This window comes from Falco cherrug, chromosome 2 (assembly GCF_023634085.1).
Source record: "Falco cherrug isolate bFalChe1 chromosome 2, bFalChe1.pri, whole genome shotgun sequence".
NCBI lineage: Eukaryota > Metazoa > Chordata > Aves > Falconiformes > Falconidae > Falco > Falco cherrug.
In genome coordinates, this window is record NC_073698.1 from 96,511,580 (window position 1) to 96,525,310 (window position 13,731).

General features: G+C 37.7%; 1 protein-coding gene across 6 annotated transcripts in view; it reads right to left on the reverse strand.

Annotated features, from left to right (window-relative positions):
• Positions 1 to 13,731, reverse strand: part of WWC3 (WWC family member 3) — a 103,773-nt gene that overhangs the window by 48,610 nt on the left and 41,432 nt on the right. For all 6 annotated transcript variants that reach the window (XM_055702227.1, XM_055702226.1, XM_055702223.1 and 3 more), the window contains exons 3-5: positions 11,946 to 12,149; positions 8,833 to 8,909; positions 6,250 to 6,329 (exon numbers count right to left, since the gene is read on the reverse strand). In XM_055702227.1, the coding sequence (XP_055558202.1) occupies positions 6,250 to 6,329; positions 8,833 to 8,909; positions 11,946 to 12,149 (361 nt within the window). The remainder of the gene's footprint in view (positions 1 to 6,249; positions 6,330 to 8,832; positions 8,910 to 11,945; positions 12,150 to 13,731) is intronic.

Consider the following 13,731-nt stretch of genomic DNA (forward strand, 5'->3'; position numbering starts at 1 on the left):
GAAAAGATTAAGACAAATTCAGTAATTTTTACCTAATTAGAAAGTGCATAGACGTTTTAAGACCTCTTGTTTATTCATGTAACACTTCTGGGAATAGAATGATAGTCTAATTGGAATTAACACAGTACTCAATGACAAGTACATTCTAAAGACAAAGCAATGCAATTATCTGTCCAGGTTCTGCAGAACCAACAAATTTCCTGGTTTTAATGTCCTAACACACTGCTTACTTACAGGCAATGTCTTACAGGCTATTTCAAACAACAAAAGTAGAGTCAACTTAAAACTAGCCTACATGGTAATAACTCAAAAGATAAAGATATTGGCAGTTTAGCTGTCACATTTTCCATGCACACATTGCAACATCTCTTCCAGAACTTCTATCTGACCTTGATTTAGAGGTTTCTAACAAAGGCATTTCATTTTCTTGGGAAGAAATTTTTAATTTGTAAAATTTTACTACCAGTGGTTTCCTGCCATTATGGGCATCTTTGAGCATCTTTTCTAGAAGACGTCATTGTCCCACACTGAAGAACATCACACCAGACCATCCCAGAAGATTATAAATGCAAACTCAACAAGGAGCAAGAGCACTACTCACTACATCAGGTTGAAGTACTACTGTTTCCATTTGACATAAAAATCTCTCACCTTAAGAGGGACATCCACTGTCTGAGTTTTCAACTTCTTTTCCAACAGTTCACAATAGTAAAGGCCAACAGATCAGGACACAGAAACTTAGTTCAGTCTATCATCTTGATAATTTGCTTTGATTTTTAGATAAAACAACCAGACTAGAGACTCTGCAGAACTTACTAAAAGAACCATCTGGATTTACAACAAATGACTACGGGATCTTAACAGACTACCCACAGCAATTAGTGAAAATTGTGTTAAATTCCTGTTAAAATATTAAAACCTCAGTTTTCCTGTTAATCTAGCATAGGAAGTGTGTACACAGAAAAAAGGTGGTATGGTAATGGTCCCTAAGCCAACGCTAAGAATGAACATCTCCAGGAAAGGGTGTCTCTGGTTAAGAGAATTAAAAATAAAACATCCATTGCTCATTACACAGGACATCAACTTATAACAAGATGTAGTAGGACTGGCTATACTATAACTATAGATATATGACAAGAATACTCAAATTCTTACTTAAAATAATAACTAAAGGTTTCAAGGTAGGTGTTATATTAAGCTAAGAGTGTCAACACCCATTCAGCATGTTCTGTCAGTTAAACAAAATCAGCGAAATTCCACTTGCAGCAGATTAGTTGCTTTGAAATTAAAATATTAAAATAAAAAAAAAAATCAAAATGCTTGAATGAAAGCCCTGTGGTTTTATTGTGCAGTTCACAATATTTAGGAAAAAAATGCAGGTTGGTTTTCTATGGTTTTGGTTTGTTTGGTTTTTTTCTGACAGCTCCTACTTTTGGAGGCAACATAAATGAGTCCAAACATTAAGCTTTCTACTTAAATGTAATTTTCCCGTGTTGCATAAGAAAATGTATAAGCCTTTGTGATTTTTTGTTCAAGAATAAGTAAGGACTTAAATGTCATGTGGATTAAAGATGGGGGGTTTGGTTGGTTGATTTTCTTTTCTTTTTTGGATGTTTACTTGAGTCTTCACTAATTTTTAGTTAAAATCCTGAAAGGATTAGGTAAAACCATGGTAAAAAACCTAATCCAAATCACTACAAGTTACACAAAAAAGATAACATGTAGTTTTATCTGAAGGTTACCTTAATGTTAAGAACATAGATTCCACCCAAATATTAGATCCAAAAATGCCTGCTACACAGCTGCTCATTATACTGTTTGCCAGGTCCAAGGTGGCATTTCAGGAAAAGAAAATGTTTTAATTTCAACCAGATTTTTGTCCACTTACCCACATACTCATGGTAATTTTGGAGCCCAACTTACCAACTGGTATTTGTTTAAGGAAATAATCAGAAAAGTTTCTACTGCCAGAAATATCTGAGCTTAAATCAGTGTTTCTGTCAACCCAAATTGACTTAAGCACCTTATAAAATTACTTGTTACGCCCTGTCTGTTAGCGTTTTTTTCCTCCTTTCATAAAGTTAACAAGAATCTTCCATTTTATTAATGGAAAGCAGCACGATACAAATACAGGTGAGACCTTTGTATGAACATCCAACTGATACACAGAACCATGAATAAAATACACATTTTCTGAGGAAGATGTTTCTAGGATACACAGACTATTAAATGCACTTGCAGTGGTTTCAGTCCTATATGGCAGTTTATGTGTTCCTGTTTTCCGCCATGTGCTTTCAAATACAAGTCCCCCCCATCCTCACCAAAGCACAGGTCTGTAGTTGAATTAAAATCCAACTTTAAAGCTTTTGTCAGGTCTCATATCCTCTAGTCTGTAGCTACAAATTATTTAGTCAGTCCTAATTCCCTGTCTCTCCCAACTTCTCACAGCATTTACTCTGCTCTTGCAGTCAACTGGCCAAGTTTTCGTTTCCTTTGTTGCTAGGCGCCTCCTTCCTCAAAAATTCCTGCTTTCCAGCAGAAGGGTCACTGAAAACACAGGGGAGGAAGAACTGTTCCTAGTTCTCAGTCCCTGCCACCAGGTCAGAGGAAGGAGTTTGTTCCAGGAAAGGCTCATCTTTAACCCTGTAACTCTGGACTGCGACACGATCAGCCACACCTTAGGGCAAAGGCACCTGTGGAGGCTGAGGAACAGCATCATGCTGGGTGAGATCTTTGCAGGCTTTCAACAGGGAGCTCTAGAAAGTCTCCAGTGGGTAACGGCAGACGGTGATGTCCAAGGGCTTATTACAACATTGCCAAATTTGGATGAAACTGTAGAAAATACAGCTCTAACAAAAAAGCTGAACTGCAGCGTTATGAAGTTTGAAATTTTGACTATACTGGAGTTGTAGAAGCATTAAAAAAAACCCTCAATCCTCTCTCCCCCCACAAAACCCCACTTTTCTCTAGTTGTTTAAAGTTTTTCTGTTTTGTTGTGATGTTTTTCTTTTTTTATTCTCCTCAAAGATGGCTAAGCCATTTTACTAAAATTAAAAAGGACAGAAAACAAAACTTCGTCCAAGGCAGACACTGTACGTGGTAAATGTCAATGCAACAGATTTGTGTTTAACAAAGGCATCTGAATCAAACAGCAATGTAAACCAATGGAAATACTGAACAACTTAACCACCCTCACCATAATGTTTATCTCTGAGAGCTGTAACCAGCAGAGGTTGCACAGGCAGTTGGACGGCAGCAGGTTCTGATACCTGCTCATAATGCCATTCTGGTCACACTTTCAAAGCAAACATTTAGCCAGATGTAAAGCCCAAAGTGTGACAGGTCCTAATATTGTTCTTGGCTTATACTTGAAATAAAGCAAAGAAAATTACTTCAAAAAAGCTGAACAGGATGTGTGCCATTCTCAGTTTGGCAGTTACTTGGATTTGACCTAGCACAAGAAAGAAGAAAAACTACACAGACCAAAAATTTAGAAAAGGTAACGAGAGGGGAGAATGTCTGAGATGTAAGAAACTTAAAAAGAAAAAAAAAACAACAACAACAACAAAAAAACATATCAGCATTTTTGTGTTAAAGAAGGAGTAACGTGTTACTTTTTAGACAATACAGTTACTCTGTGGATATGCAAAAACTGAAATACATCAGCTTTGGTACTTGATTTTAGTGACCTTTCTCTCCCAACAAATACAAGGAATAGGAGAGATCGCTCAGGGTCAACTAGAGCACAGTCAGACTTTAGTGTGATTTGTCTACTGACTACACAAGGAGGCTAGAGAAACTTCTCTTTTCACCTGTTAATGTGAGTACTCTCCAAACTGACTCACTTCCTACTAGAAGCAAAATCCTCAAAAGAAAGCATGTATCTCATCAGAAAGGTAAATAAAAAATTACTTAAAAACACAAAACAAAAACAAACCCACAAGCCTCTGGTTCACACGTGAAGACGTCACTGCAGACAGCAGAGCTCAGCAAGGCACAAGCACTGTCAGAAATTCACTGCAATCCCAGATAACGCACAGGCGAAACATTCTCCCCAGCTTCAGCGAGCAACAGCAAATACCACCCAGTGCACCAACCAGACATGGAGTGACTGTAGCAACAGCAACAATGAGCAGCACTGAAGCACTGAGTTGTCATGCTTGAACTTTTAAACTAGATTATTAGAGTGACTACTGACTAATCAGATACGCTTTAAAATAATTCCTCTCTTGAACGTCTCTCCTATCCCCCCATCCTGAAGTACGGGTGACTTCTCTTGGGCTAAAATCCAAGACTAGCATTTGTATTCTTAATCCATTCGCAGACTTTACTTTTCAGGAAGTTGCACTACTTTGCTGGACTATCTTGAATTATATTAATTAAAATAATCTTGAGTTTCAAATGGCCTTCAAATACTTCTATCATCCTAGTCAAGTGGTTAGTCCTTTTATAAAACAATTGAACCTATACCCATAAAATAACCCAATAACCAGGAAAAGAAAATAATTAAAGAAAGTAGAAAAGGCAAGGTGATTCTTACTCAGTTAAAGTATGATTAAGAACCCCATGACAAAATTTCTTTTGTTCTGTTACTGCTCATATATGTAGGCCACTATTCTAAGATGTTGACTATACTTAAAATATTTCTTAAAATATTTGCTATTTCAGTATACTGAGTGCTTTATTTTACTAATTTTCAGTTAATATCATACATTAACAATTCCCATAGCTACCTGTAACTACCTTCATGTAGTCAATAAAAACATATTTATGCCTGAAAATTATTACATTATATCTGCCAATGAAGAATTTTGGTTGAACAGGTTTTCTTTTCTGAAGCTTTTAAAATGCATTATAAAACAAAACTCTTTTAAGCTGAAAAAAAAAAAAACAAACAAACCACTACCACACACAAAAAAAACCAATCCACAACTCAGCAACCAAACCATCAATATTAAGTGCATGGGCTACTCCCTCTCCTTTAAAAGTAGCATCTGAGTATCTCCCTTTAAATCATTTTGTTAATGTAATACCTATCAAAATCAAAGTTGGAAAATAAGTAACCTAATTGCTCCAGGATCCCTGGAAGTTTTCCAGAATTACTGAAGCAAAGTGTGCATGCTTTGTAACACCAATGCAGCAATAAATCCATAGCTTCAAAATATTTCCACATGTACTGTACTTACGCTGCAAAATTCATTAGACATGCAACAGTTCCAATGTTTTCAGGAAGCGCCTGCATTAGGCAGTTCATTCACATGCAAGCTGGAAAAAAGGCCAAGATTTCTAATGCCACGGCCACATATCCAACGCAAATCCAAGAGCACTTCAACATATGGTCTTAGCCCCTGGCCTTGTTGAACAAATCTGGAAGTCACAACAACCTGTATTTACTTGCCACCTCTTCCATGGCCTTGCAACCTCTCTCCTTATCCCACTGGGCATTCCATGTATATGCTGTTTGTGTAGGTGACTAAGCAGCACACAGATGGAAGTCACTCAGTTCCCATCTGATGGCCTGCAGGAAGAGTGGCAGGGAGAGGGTCACCACAACCGTTCACAACCTTTGCCACCACTGAGCGCAAAGGAAACAGAGCACAGGCTGCTTAATGGCCTTGGGAGCGGTGGCAAATTGCCCAGAGCTATCTTTACTCACAGAGAGGAGACAAGGAGTCACATCTACGTGCACTCATTCTGCACACATGCAACAAGATCCAAGGTCTCACAGACCATCAGATTTACACACACAAATCAGCTATACTGTGCAGAATCAGGTGGCCTGACAATCAGGTAAAAGGAAGAGGTAGTGTTGTGGCGTACAGCGTACCCCTCAGGAGAAATACTGTGCCCAGCCAGAAAGCCTTGGTACTGTTTGCAGGGAAGCTGCTCTACTGCATGGTGCTTTGTTCGGGCTGCGCTCCAGGCAGGAGGTATCTCCAGAAAATATTTGGAAAAAATTCTAAAAATCTAATCCCACCTCGACAACATCTTAAGGAAACAACAGGGCCTATATAACTGTTTTCACATGTGTATCTATGAAATAAACCAATCCAACCAATTCTGTCCAACCCTTCTTCCATCATTTCACACTATTCTCACCCCACATCACAATCGTAGCAGAAACTCTTAAGAAAAGCGATTAAGAGGTTTCAACCTTCTTTCTTTTTGGCAGTGCTCTTCTAGGAAATTCATTCCAAGGCATATAAAGTAAAGAAGAAAAAAAGATCCTCCCACAAACTCTTAACTTACTCTTGCAGAGTTTCCACTCCTTTTTCCTTATATTGCAGCTCCTGCTTCATCTGTGCCAATTCTCGTTTTAGCCTAGAAAGCTGAATATAACAAAATAACTTTAAGTAATAATATGCAACAGAAACTTTCATAATAAAAAATAATTGGTTTTCCAATACAAAGTCTTAAGTTACTTCAAAAAAATTGGGAGTGATAATCTAAAACCTCTTTAAAGTTTGCGCTGAGATAACAGAAGACTTTCTGAAATATCGTAAGACCCAATGAAACAGCAATCACAATATTCAGCTTTCAAAGTATTAATTTCCTCATCTATTTTACTGGTTTCTACCTGCAATAGTTTATGCTAACAGATAGCAAGTTTCAATCCATATGATTTTTCTTCTCCCCTTGTAGCAGACAGACACCTCTCAACTGTCTTCAACTCTTCAGTCCACTTAAAAAAAGATGAACATTCAATGCTGTTTATTGCTCAAAAAAAAAAAAAATCACTAGCAATAGCAGCCTTCTCTCCCAGAAATGGCAGCCTGATTTTCTCCAGTTATTTTCATATTGTCCTGCCCTCTCAATTCCCCCACCAATTACCCTGATCCAACTAGAGCACAGATCAAAAGTGACAAAACAGTGATGTCTCCCAAAACATATTTTTGTGGTTTTATGAAAACAGTTACCTGAGGAGGTTGGGTAGAGCTTAGAAGGGCACTACCAGCAGCAAGAACGATCTGCATAGAAATAGCTTCTTGACCTCCAAAGTTGATAGATAACTGAGGCCAACATGGGGAGTAGGATGCAAGGGACTACAGACAAACTGGGGGAACAGAAGTGTTTCAATGTGTGGCAGGGAGGCTTAAGACTGAACTGAGACCCCAAAGAGGGGCAGGGATAGAAGAAAAAAACCCCTCTCTTCTCAAGCTATCAAATTTGGTACCTTTTCTAAAATATACCAAGTGCTTTTGGTTTCCACATGTACATCAATAAATAACAAAAACATTACTAAAAAAGAGTAGGGAGGGATAGGAAGAGAGCGCGACAAGAGAAAGGAAAAAAGTTTTTTTAAAAAAACAGTTTGTAAAAAAAATAGTTAAAATATCCTACATATCCAGGCATAGATTAATTCTGTCAGCTTTACTCAAAGAGTGAGGGGCTTCACGGCAGTTCTGGGGATGCAAACCAAGACTGTCAGTCCCACCATCCTGTGTGGTCCTCTTCCCCATGTGTTCTTGCCCTTTCCTCAAAACTCATGGCACCAGCCCCCAAAACACTCCTATACCCTCACCAAGTCTTTCGACACTCACCAAAAGTAAAACGAAAAAAATGCATCACTAATATCATGTACACAAACACTTTATAGTGCATATTTTATTCTATTACCTGAAACAACTCAATGCCTATGCATACATTCAGTTGAACAGGCTATCTTATGCACTTAGGAGATCATTTTGTTTTAAGATGCAGGAACAGAGAGAAATAGTCCTATAAGACCTTGTTTATTTTCTTTAAATACTATTTAAATAAATAAAGCTTATTTTCTTGTTTAGAATATGCTGACATTTACAGTATGCAAAACAAGCAAACACTAGTCAGCATGTAGTAAACATATACAGACAGACAGAATAAATGCCTTTGAAGGGTGGTGAACGGGATTTATTTTCAGAGGCACTCATGTGAAAAGTCATCACTACAACAAAAACAGAAAACTATCCTGCAAAGACAAGTATTTTTTATTTATTTTGTAAGCTGACTGCCTGGCATGCTAAATAACATTTTATCCATTAATAAAAAGAAACATGCCATCTAGAAGTGAGTTCTAGAGCTTAATATTATAAACTACTTTTTACAGTTGTTTATGACTATAGCTATATAGCCATATTTTCAAGCTACATCATTTTGCTTGAAACCAATGTGCAGAATTTAACTCTTTGCTAGAGCAGCATGGGAGAAAGTCGAGAAGTTAACTATTCTTCCTTCAGCAAATACAGTACCAAAAGCATTAATCTTGTTTAAAAATATATATAAAAATGGATATTTCTATTACAGAACTGCTTGTTACTGTCAGAATGCTTGAACTCCCCTCCCCTCATAGAGGAGCTCTGGCCAAATCAGCTAAAAAGTTACATTTGGCCAACACATCACATGAATTGTGAACAGATTTCCAACCAAATGGCTAAATCTGGAGTTCAATAACATTCATGGAACCCCACTGAAAATGGGGAAATGGTGAAATATTAAGGCAGTGGGTTTGAACCGCATTTAATCAAGAAAGAATCTGGCTGCAGAGTATTCACTGCTTGTGGCAGTTCACACAGAGATTTCTGAAAGACAGGCTGAGTTCGCCTCTGATATCCATGATAAAAATCTTTATGCTTGTAACATGGAAAAAACATTACTTTGCAAAGCACTGAAATGCAGTAAATATATACTCATTTGCATTGAACAATAGGTCAGAGTAGTAGAGCAGTTTTAATATATTTCTAAAAATGCATGCAACATCCAGTGTAAATGCTAAAGTAAAAGAAAAACACATAGTCCCACTCCCTTCCCCATGTCTAATTCATATTTTTACAAAATGAAAAAAAAATTACTCACTCTGTCACGACGGCTGGCTATTTCTGCTTTAATCTGATATGGATCATACTTGGTATTAGTTGAAAATCCAGAGAATGCTAAACAGATGGAAAACAGCATTTTAAATCTTTTTTTTTTTCCCTCCTTAATACATTTGTTAAGATGTGGCACTATGTAACAGATCATTGCATTCATTCTTTGTGTTGCAAGTCACAAGGTTTTAAAATAATCCTCTGTGCTAAAGTAGAACCAAAGAATTACCTTTGGCCTGTCTGACTTTTTTTTTTTTTTTTTTTTTTTTTTTTTTTTTGTCCTGAACAACAACAAAATGTGTATATACCAGCACTGCATCTAACTTAAAAGCAACTGCCTTCCATGACAGGATGGTGGCATTTACTGATGCAATTAACAATTGGCAATTCCTTCCTAGGTATGTTGAATTAACAGTATGATAAGGACTAAAGTAAACAAAACTATGGTCAGAACAAAATTCAATGACCTACAGAAAGAAGTTGCTTCCTAAAGCAACAGCATGGGGAACCAAATACAGATCAGCCTCTGGCAAGTGAGCTTTTAACACAAGCATATCTAGAGTCAAGCAATGATTTCAAGCAGCAGTATTACAAGCTAAAGCCTAGACAGATGAAATAAAGGTCCTAGAGGACAAGACTAACCATGATTTATTGAGTAAATCATTTACAGCAGCACTGGCCCACTGAAAAATGCCTGGTATGTGAGTGGACGGGGTTGTGCTGTTAGACCTACCATCCTTTTGTAGGGCTGAAGGTTGCCCCATATCTGTATCTGCATTGCACTGAGCTCTTTGACTCTCAAAAGAATACTGCAATGCCAAGGTCACGTCAAGTGTGCAGGAACTTACCAAAACGAGTAGTCATGCCTGGGCTAATTCTCTAAATCCAGGATTTTCTATGGAAAATTTTTTTTTTAAACAGTGCTGATCACAACTGAGTCACAAAACTGCTGCATGGGCACCTCCCTGCCAACCCACAACCACTGAGCTCACACCACCTCCCACTCATAAGCACACAACACTGAGTTAATGGCAGCACCCACAAGCAGGGAGAGGAAAAAACAGTTTGTGAAGTCTTCGTTCTTTTAACACAACATACTGAAACAAGTGGTGGTGGAGGCAGGAATATGTGCAATACAAGCACCCAGCTTTGGTCATCTAATTGCACTTGAATGAGGATCCTAAGATTTCCATACAATAGACAGAGAAGCAAGCATCCCAGAGTGGAGTGGAGGAATCAAATTAAGAAAAACAAGTGGAGAAGCCTTGGGGAATCTTGGAGTTGACAGTATGATTAAACCCCAAAACGGAAATTTTTTTTAAAATGTATCAACTGACTGATCAGCCCATCACATTTTCTCAGAACAGATGCATATGACCCTAAACCAATATAAAATATATTAACATATCTGTAGAAAATGTAAATATTTTTTCACCTGAAAACAAGTGAAAGGTTTTATTTAAATGATTTTATAGTATCTTATTATCAATTCCACAGATATACCTAAAAAACTAACAGAAGATTGAGAAACATAAAAGTCAATTGACATAGCATTTGTATTCATGCTACAGATAACCTCCAATTTTGTCATTTTCAGTCATATTTTGTTGACGTTTCAAGCAACTGTTTTTTTCCAAGAGCTTTAAAAATATGAAAAACAGGTTATATTTTTCTAGTATACTATCATCTTCAACAGAGGTTTCTGTATAGATGCCTGAAGTAATTCAGCAAAACACACTACAGAACTATTGCAAATTTTCGAAAACAAAAAGCCCAAGCTCCTAGAAATGTGTTGTAATACATGTATATTTAAATTTTATAATCTAAAAAAATATTAATGACCGTATTCCAAGTCTTTAAACAGTAGGTAAACACTCTTTAAAAAGTATTTTTTTAATTTCTTTCTTAATAATAAGAAAAAAATAATCTTTCTTAATAATTCTTGAGAAACTTGAAAATAACAGGGAGAAATAAGACTAGTCACAACTGTTCAGTTATGTCACAAACTAAATCACCGAGTACATATAATTAAAACTAAACAAAAAGATGAGATAATCCCAGTTCAACAGTAAAAGAACACTTGGTCAAGACCACCTGGAACACCTCAGCCCTACAATACATCTTTTATTCAGGATTTTGGCATACATATGAATTACCTTGGACTAGTAAATGCCAGTGGATCAGTAGCTAAACACTTCTATCCAGATGCCTGCTTTACCACCCCCACCATGGTCAGATTTCTTGAACATTTTCAGAAAGGGCTAAGCAGAGCTTCACATACTTATCAAGCACTTCACATTTACCAGCAAATCCTGCAGTTAAACAATGGCTGTACACACGGCAGCCACTGAAAAGCCACCAGCACAGTGAAACTCCACTCCACACAGGGCTGGTGGATACATCCATTTGATACACTTCTTTGAACTAGATATTTTGACTTTTCAGCAGACACCCCCTTTCTGGTTGCACCAGCCAACAGCCATGAGAGCAGCGCAACAACTTTAGATTTCAGAAAAAAAGTTATCATCTACTCCAAGCTACCAGAGACATCTAAAGAATGAATAGGGCAAGAAATCAAGGCTCTACAACCCACACCACCAGCGTTAGGATCAGAAGCTGGCATTCAAGAATGAAGTGCGCTAAGGAGACACCGCTTACTACTTCATGGTTAGAGGCACTCTTGACCATAACACCTTGCCCTTAACTCTTCATAAGTCAATAAACCAACCATGGATCCACAGAAGGCTTCCCCATGTCAAGGACGGAATAAGCTATGAATTTAGGAGAGCAAATAGGTGGCTGGTCCAGCAACATTCAGTCTTATATTTGTTGCCTTGCACGAAGCGTCACTACGGCTGGCCCTGAGATGACTACAGATGCTAGCTGGAATATATCCCCATTTAATCTTAAAAAGGCATGTTCTCATAGACCTAACAGGAAACAGAAGTCCCCGAATAGCAGAGTCAAAAGAGAGCACCTCACTTCTGTAGTCAAGATTTTCATTCAGAGGACAACTGGGTGATGGAAACATGTCACACTATTTCTTAAACCACATGTTGTGAGAGGCAGATGGGTAAAAAAAGAAAAGTCTAGTAAACTCACAGCTGGCATAAGAACGGCTGTCATCCTCACACATTTTGTGCAATTGTTGATATTCTTCTTGAGCTAGTTCAAAACGCTGCTGCTTTATTTGGTAAATCTCTTTCTTGGCATTGAGTGCCTCCTGGGCAACTATTAAATATTCCTTTAGCATGCGTTCCTGCTCCCTTCTCCATTGCTCCCTTGGGTCCTCAATTTGTGTGAGCTCTAAGGAGAAAAGCATTAAAAAAAATAAAAAATTAGGACACTTTATCCCACAAATACAAATTATTTTGTGAAGGTCTGCTCTTAACAAGCACACTTAACACTACAGGGCTCAAAATCACTCCAGAGATGAGAAGAAGGAAGGAAGCAGAGTGAAAGAACAGGAAAAGCCCTTTCAAATATAAAAGGCATTTAAATCGGATTCTTTTCTTTACAAACTAGAGCAAACCCAAAGAAAACAGTGTTTTGGATCAAACCTTGGCTCACAGCCAACTTGAAAATTCTGAGAACTACCTAAAAACCCAGAACTACACAGGAGAGTGAAAGGAATCTCAGTGCTTAACCCGTAACTCTATACATGATTGGAACAACCTGAAGATACTACATACAACTTCACAAGTGTAACATCCCAAAAGGTGACTACATCTGCATAATTAAGAACAATAAGGTCATTCAACATAAAAGTTAGCATTTTAATCTCAAATCCATAAAATCATTTAAATGGCTTCTTTTTTTGCTTCAAGTGCAGCACCCTCATGCTTTCCCTTTCCAGGGTTTAGAACAGTTTGCATACAAATACAAGTAAAAAATAGGTTTCCAGTACAGAATCTTTCCCATATATGTTAATTCTTAAAGTTACTACCATACAGCAATTTCTTTGCAATTGCAAAGACATTTGAGAAAGACACAGGCCTTAAAATCCTAAAGAAATTATTGGTTCATTTGTTTTCTTTTGGTGGCGGTGCTCAAGCTAGCAAGTATGTTTTACATGAGGATGTCCACGTAAAGTCTCATGTTTAAGTGAATGTTAATTTCTGACGATTCAGGCTCTACCAGAAAGAAGCTGCTGCAGATGCAATGTCAGTCTTCAAAGTAGTGACAGAACCTACGTACAGTGAGGCAAGCACCTAGTCATTTTTTCCAAATTTTGTTTCTCACAAGAGATTAAAGCCAGTTATGTTTTGTATTAATCTTGAGTACATAATTCAGTATACTGGAGTCAGTGATGAAATAAGAAAGCATAAAAGATTGAGCCCAATACATTAAGAACTAATGGCGTCGAGGTCATGCTAGCAGCTCTACCATTTGAGAGCCCTCTGAAAAGTATATAAACAAACCCAAAAAACTCATCTATGAACAGTACTTCCAACAGATTTTTATATTACATTTCTAACAACCTTTTCTTTCAACAGCTGTAACTTTTCCCTCCCCACAACTCCTCACACTGCAACAATATAAAGATCTGCAATTTCTCCCTGCATCCCAGGGACCCTCAGTTCCCAGCCACACCTTTTGGCTCCAATGCCCCCAGACTACCTCTGCAGCCCACAACTCGACATGCTGTGGCTTGTTCCAGTCTCCATAAATCCTTCTCTGCATGCAGGGCAAGCATAAATAAACCAAGTTCACATGGCAGCCCGTCCTTTACTGAGGACATGACAATTTGCAATGCTATCTCATCTGTCTAGAAGTGTTCCTGGAAACTGTGCAAATTTAATATTCCTACAACTGCTAGTCCCCTATGGAAACCATGCAGAAATTAATAAACATTTACAAGACAGAAAACCTGGATCCTAGTGCCTCT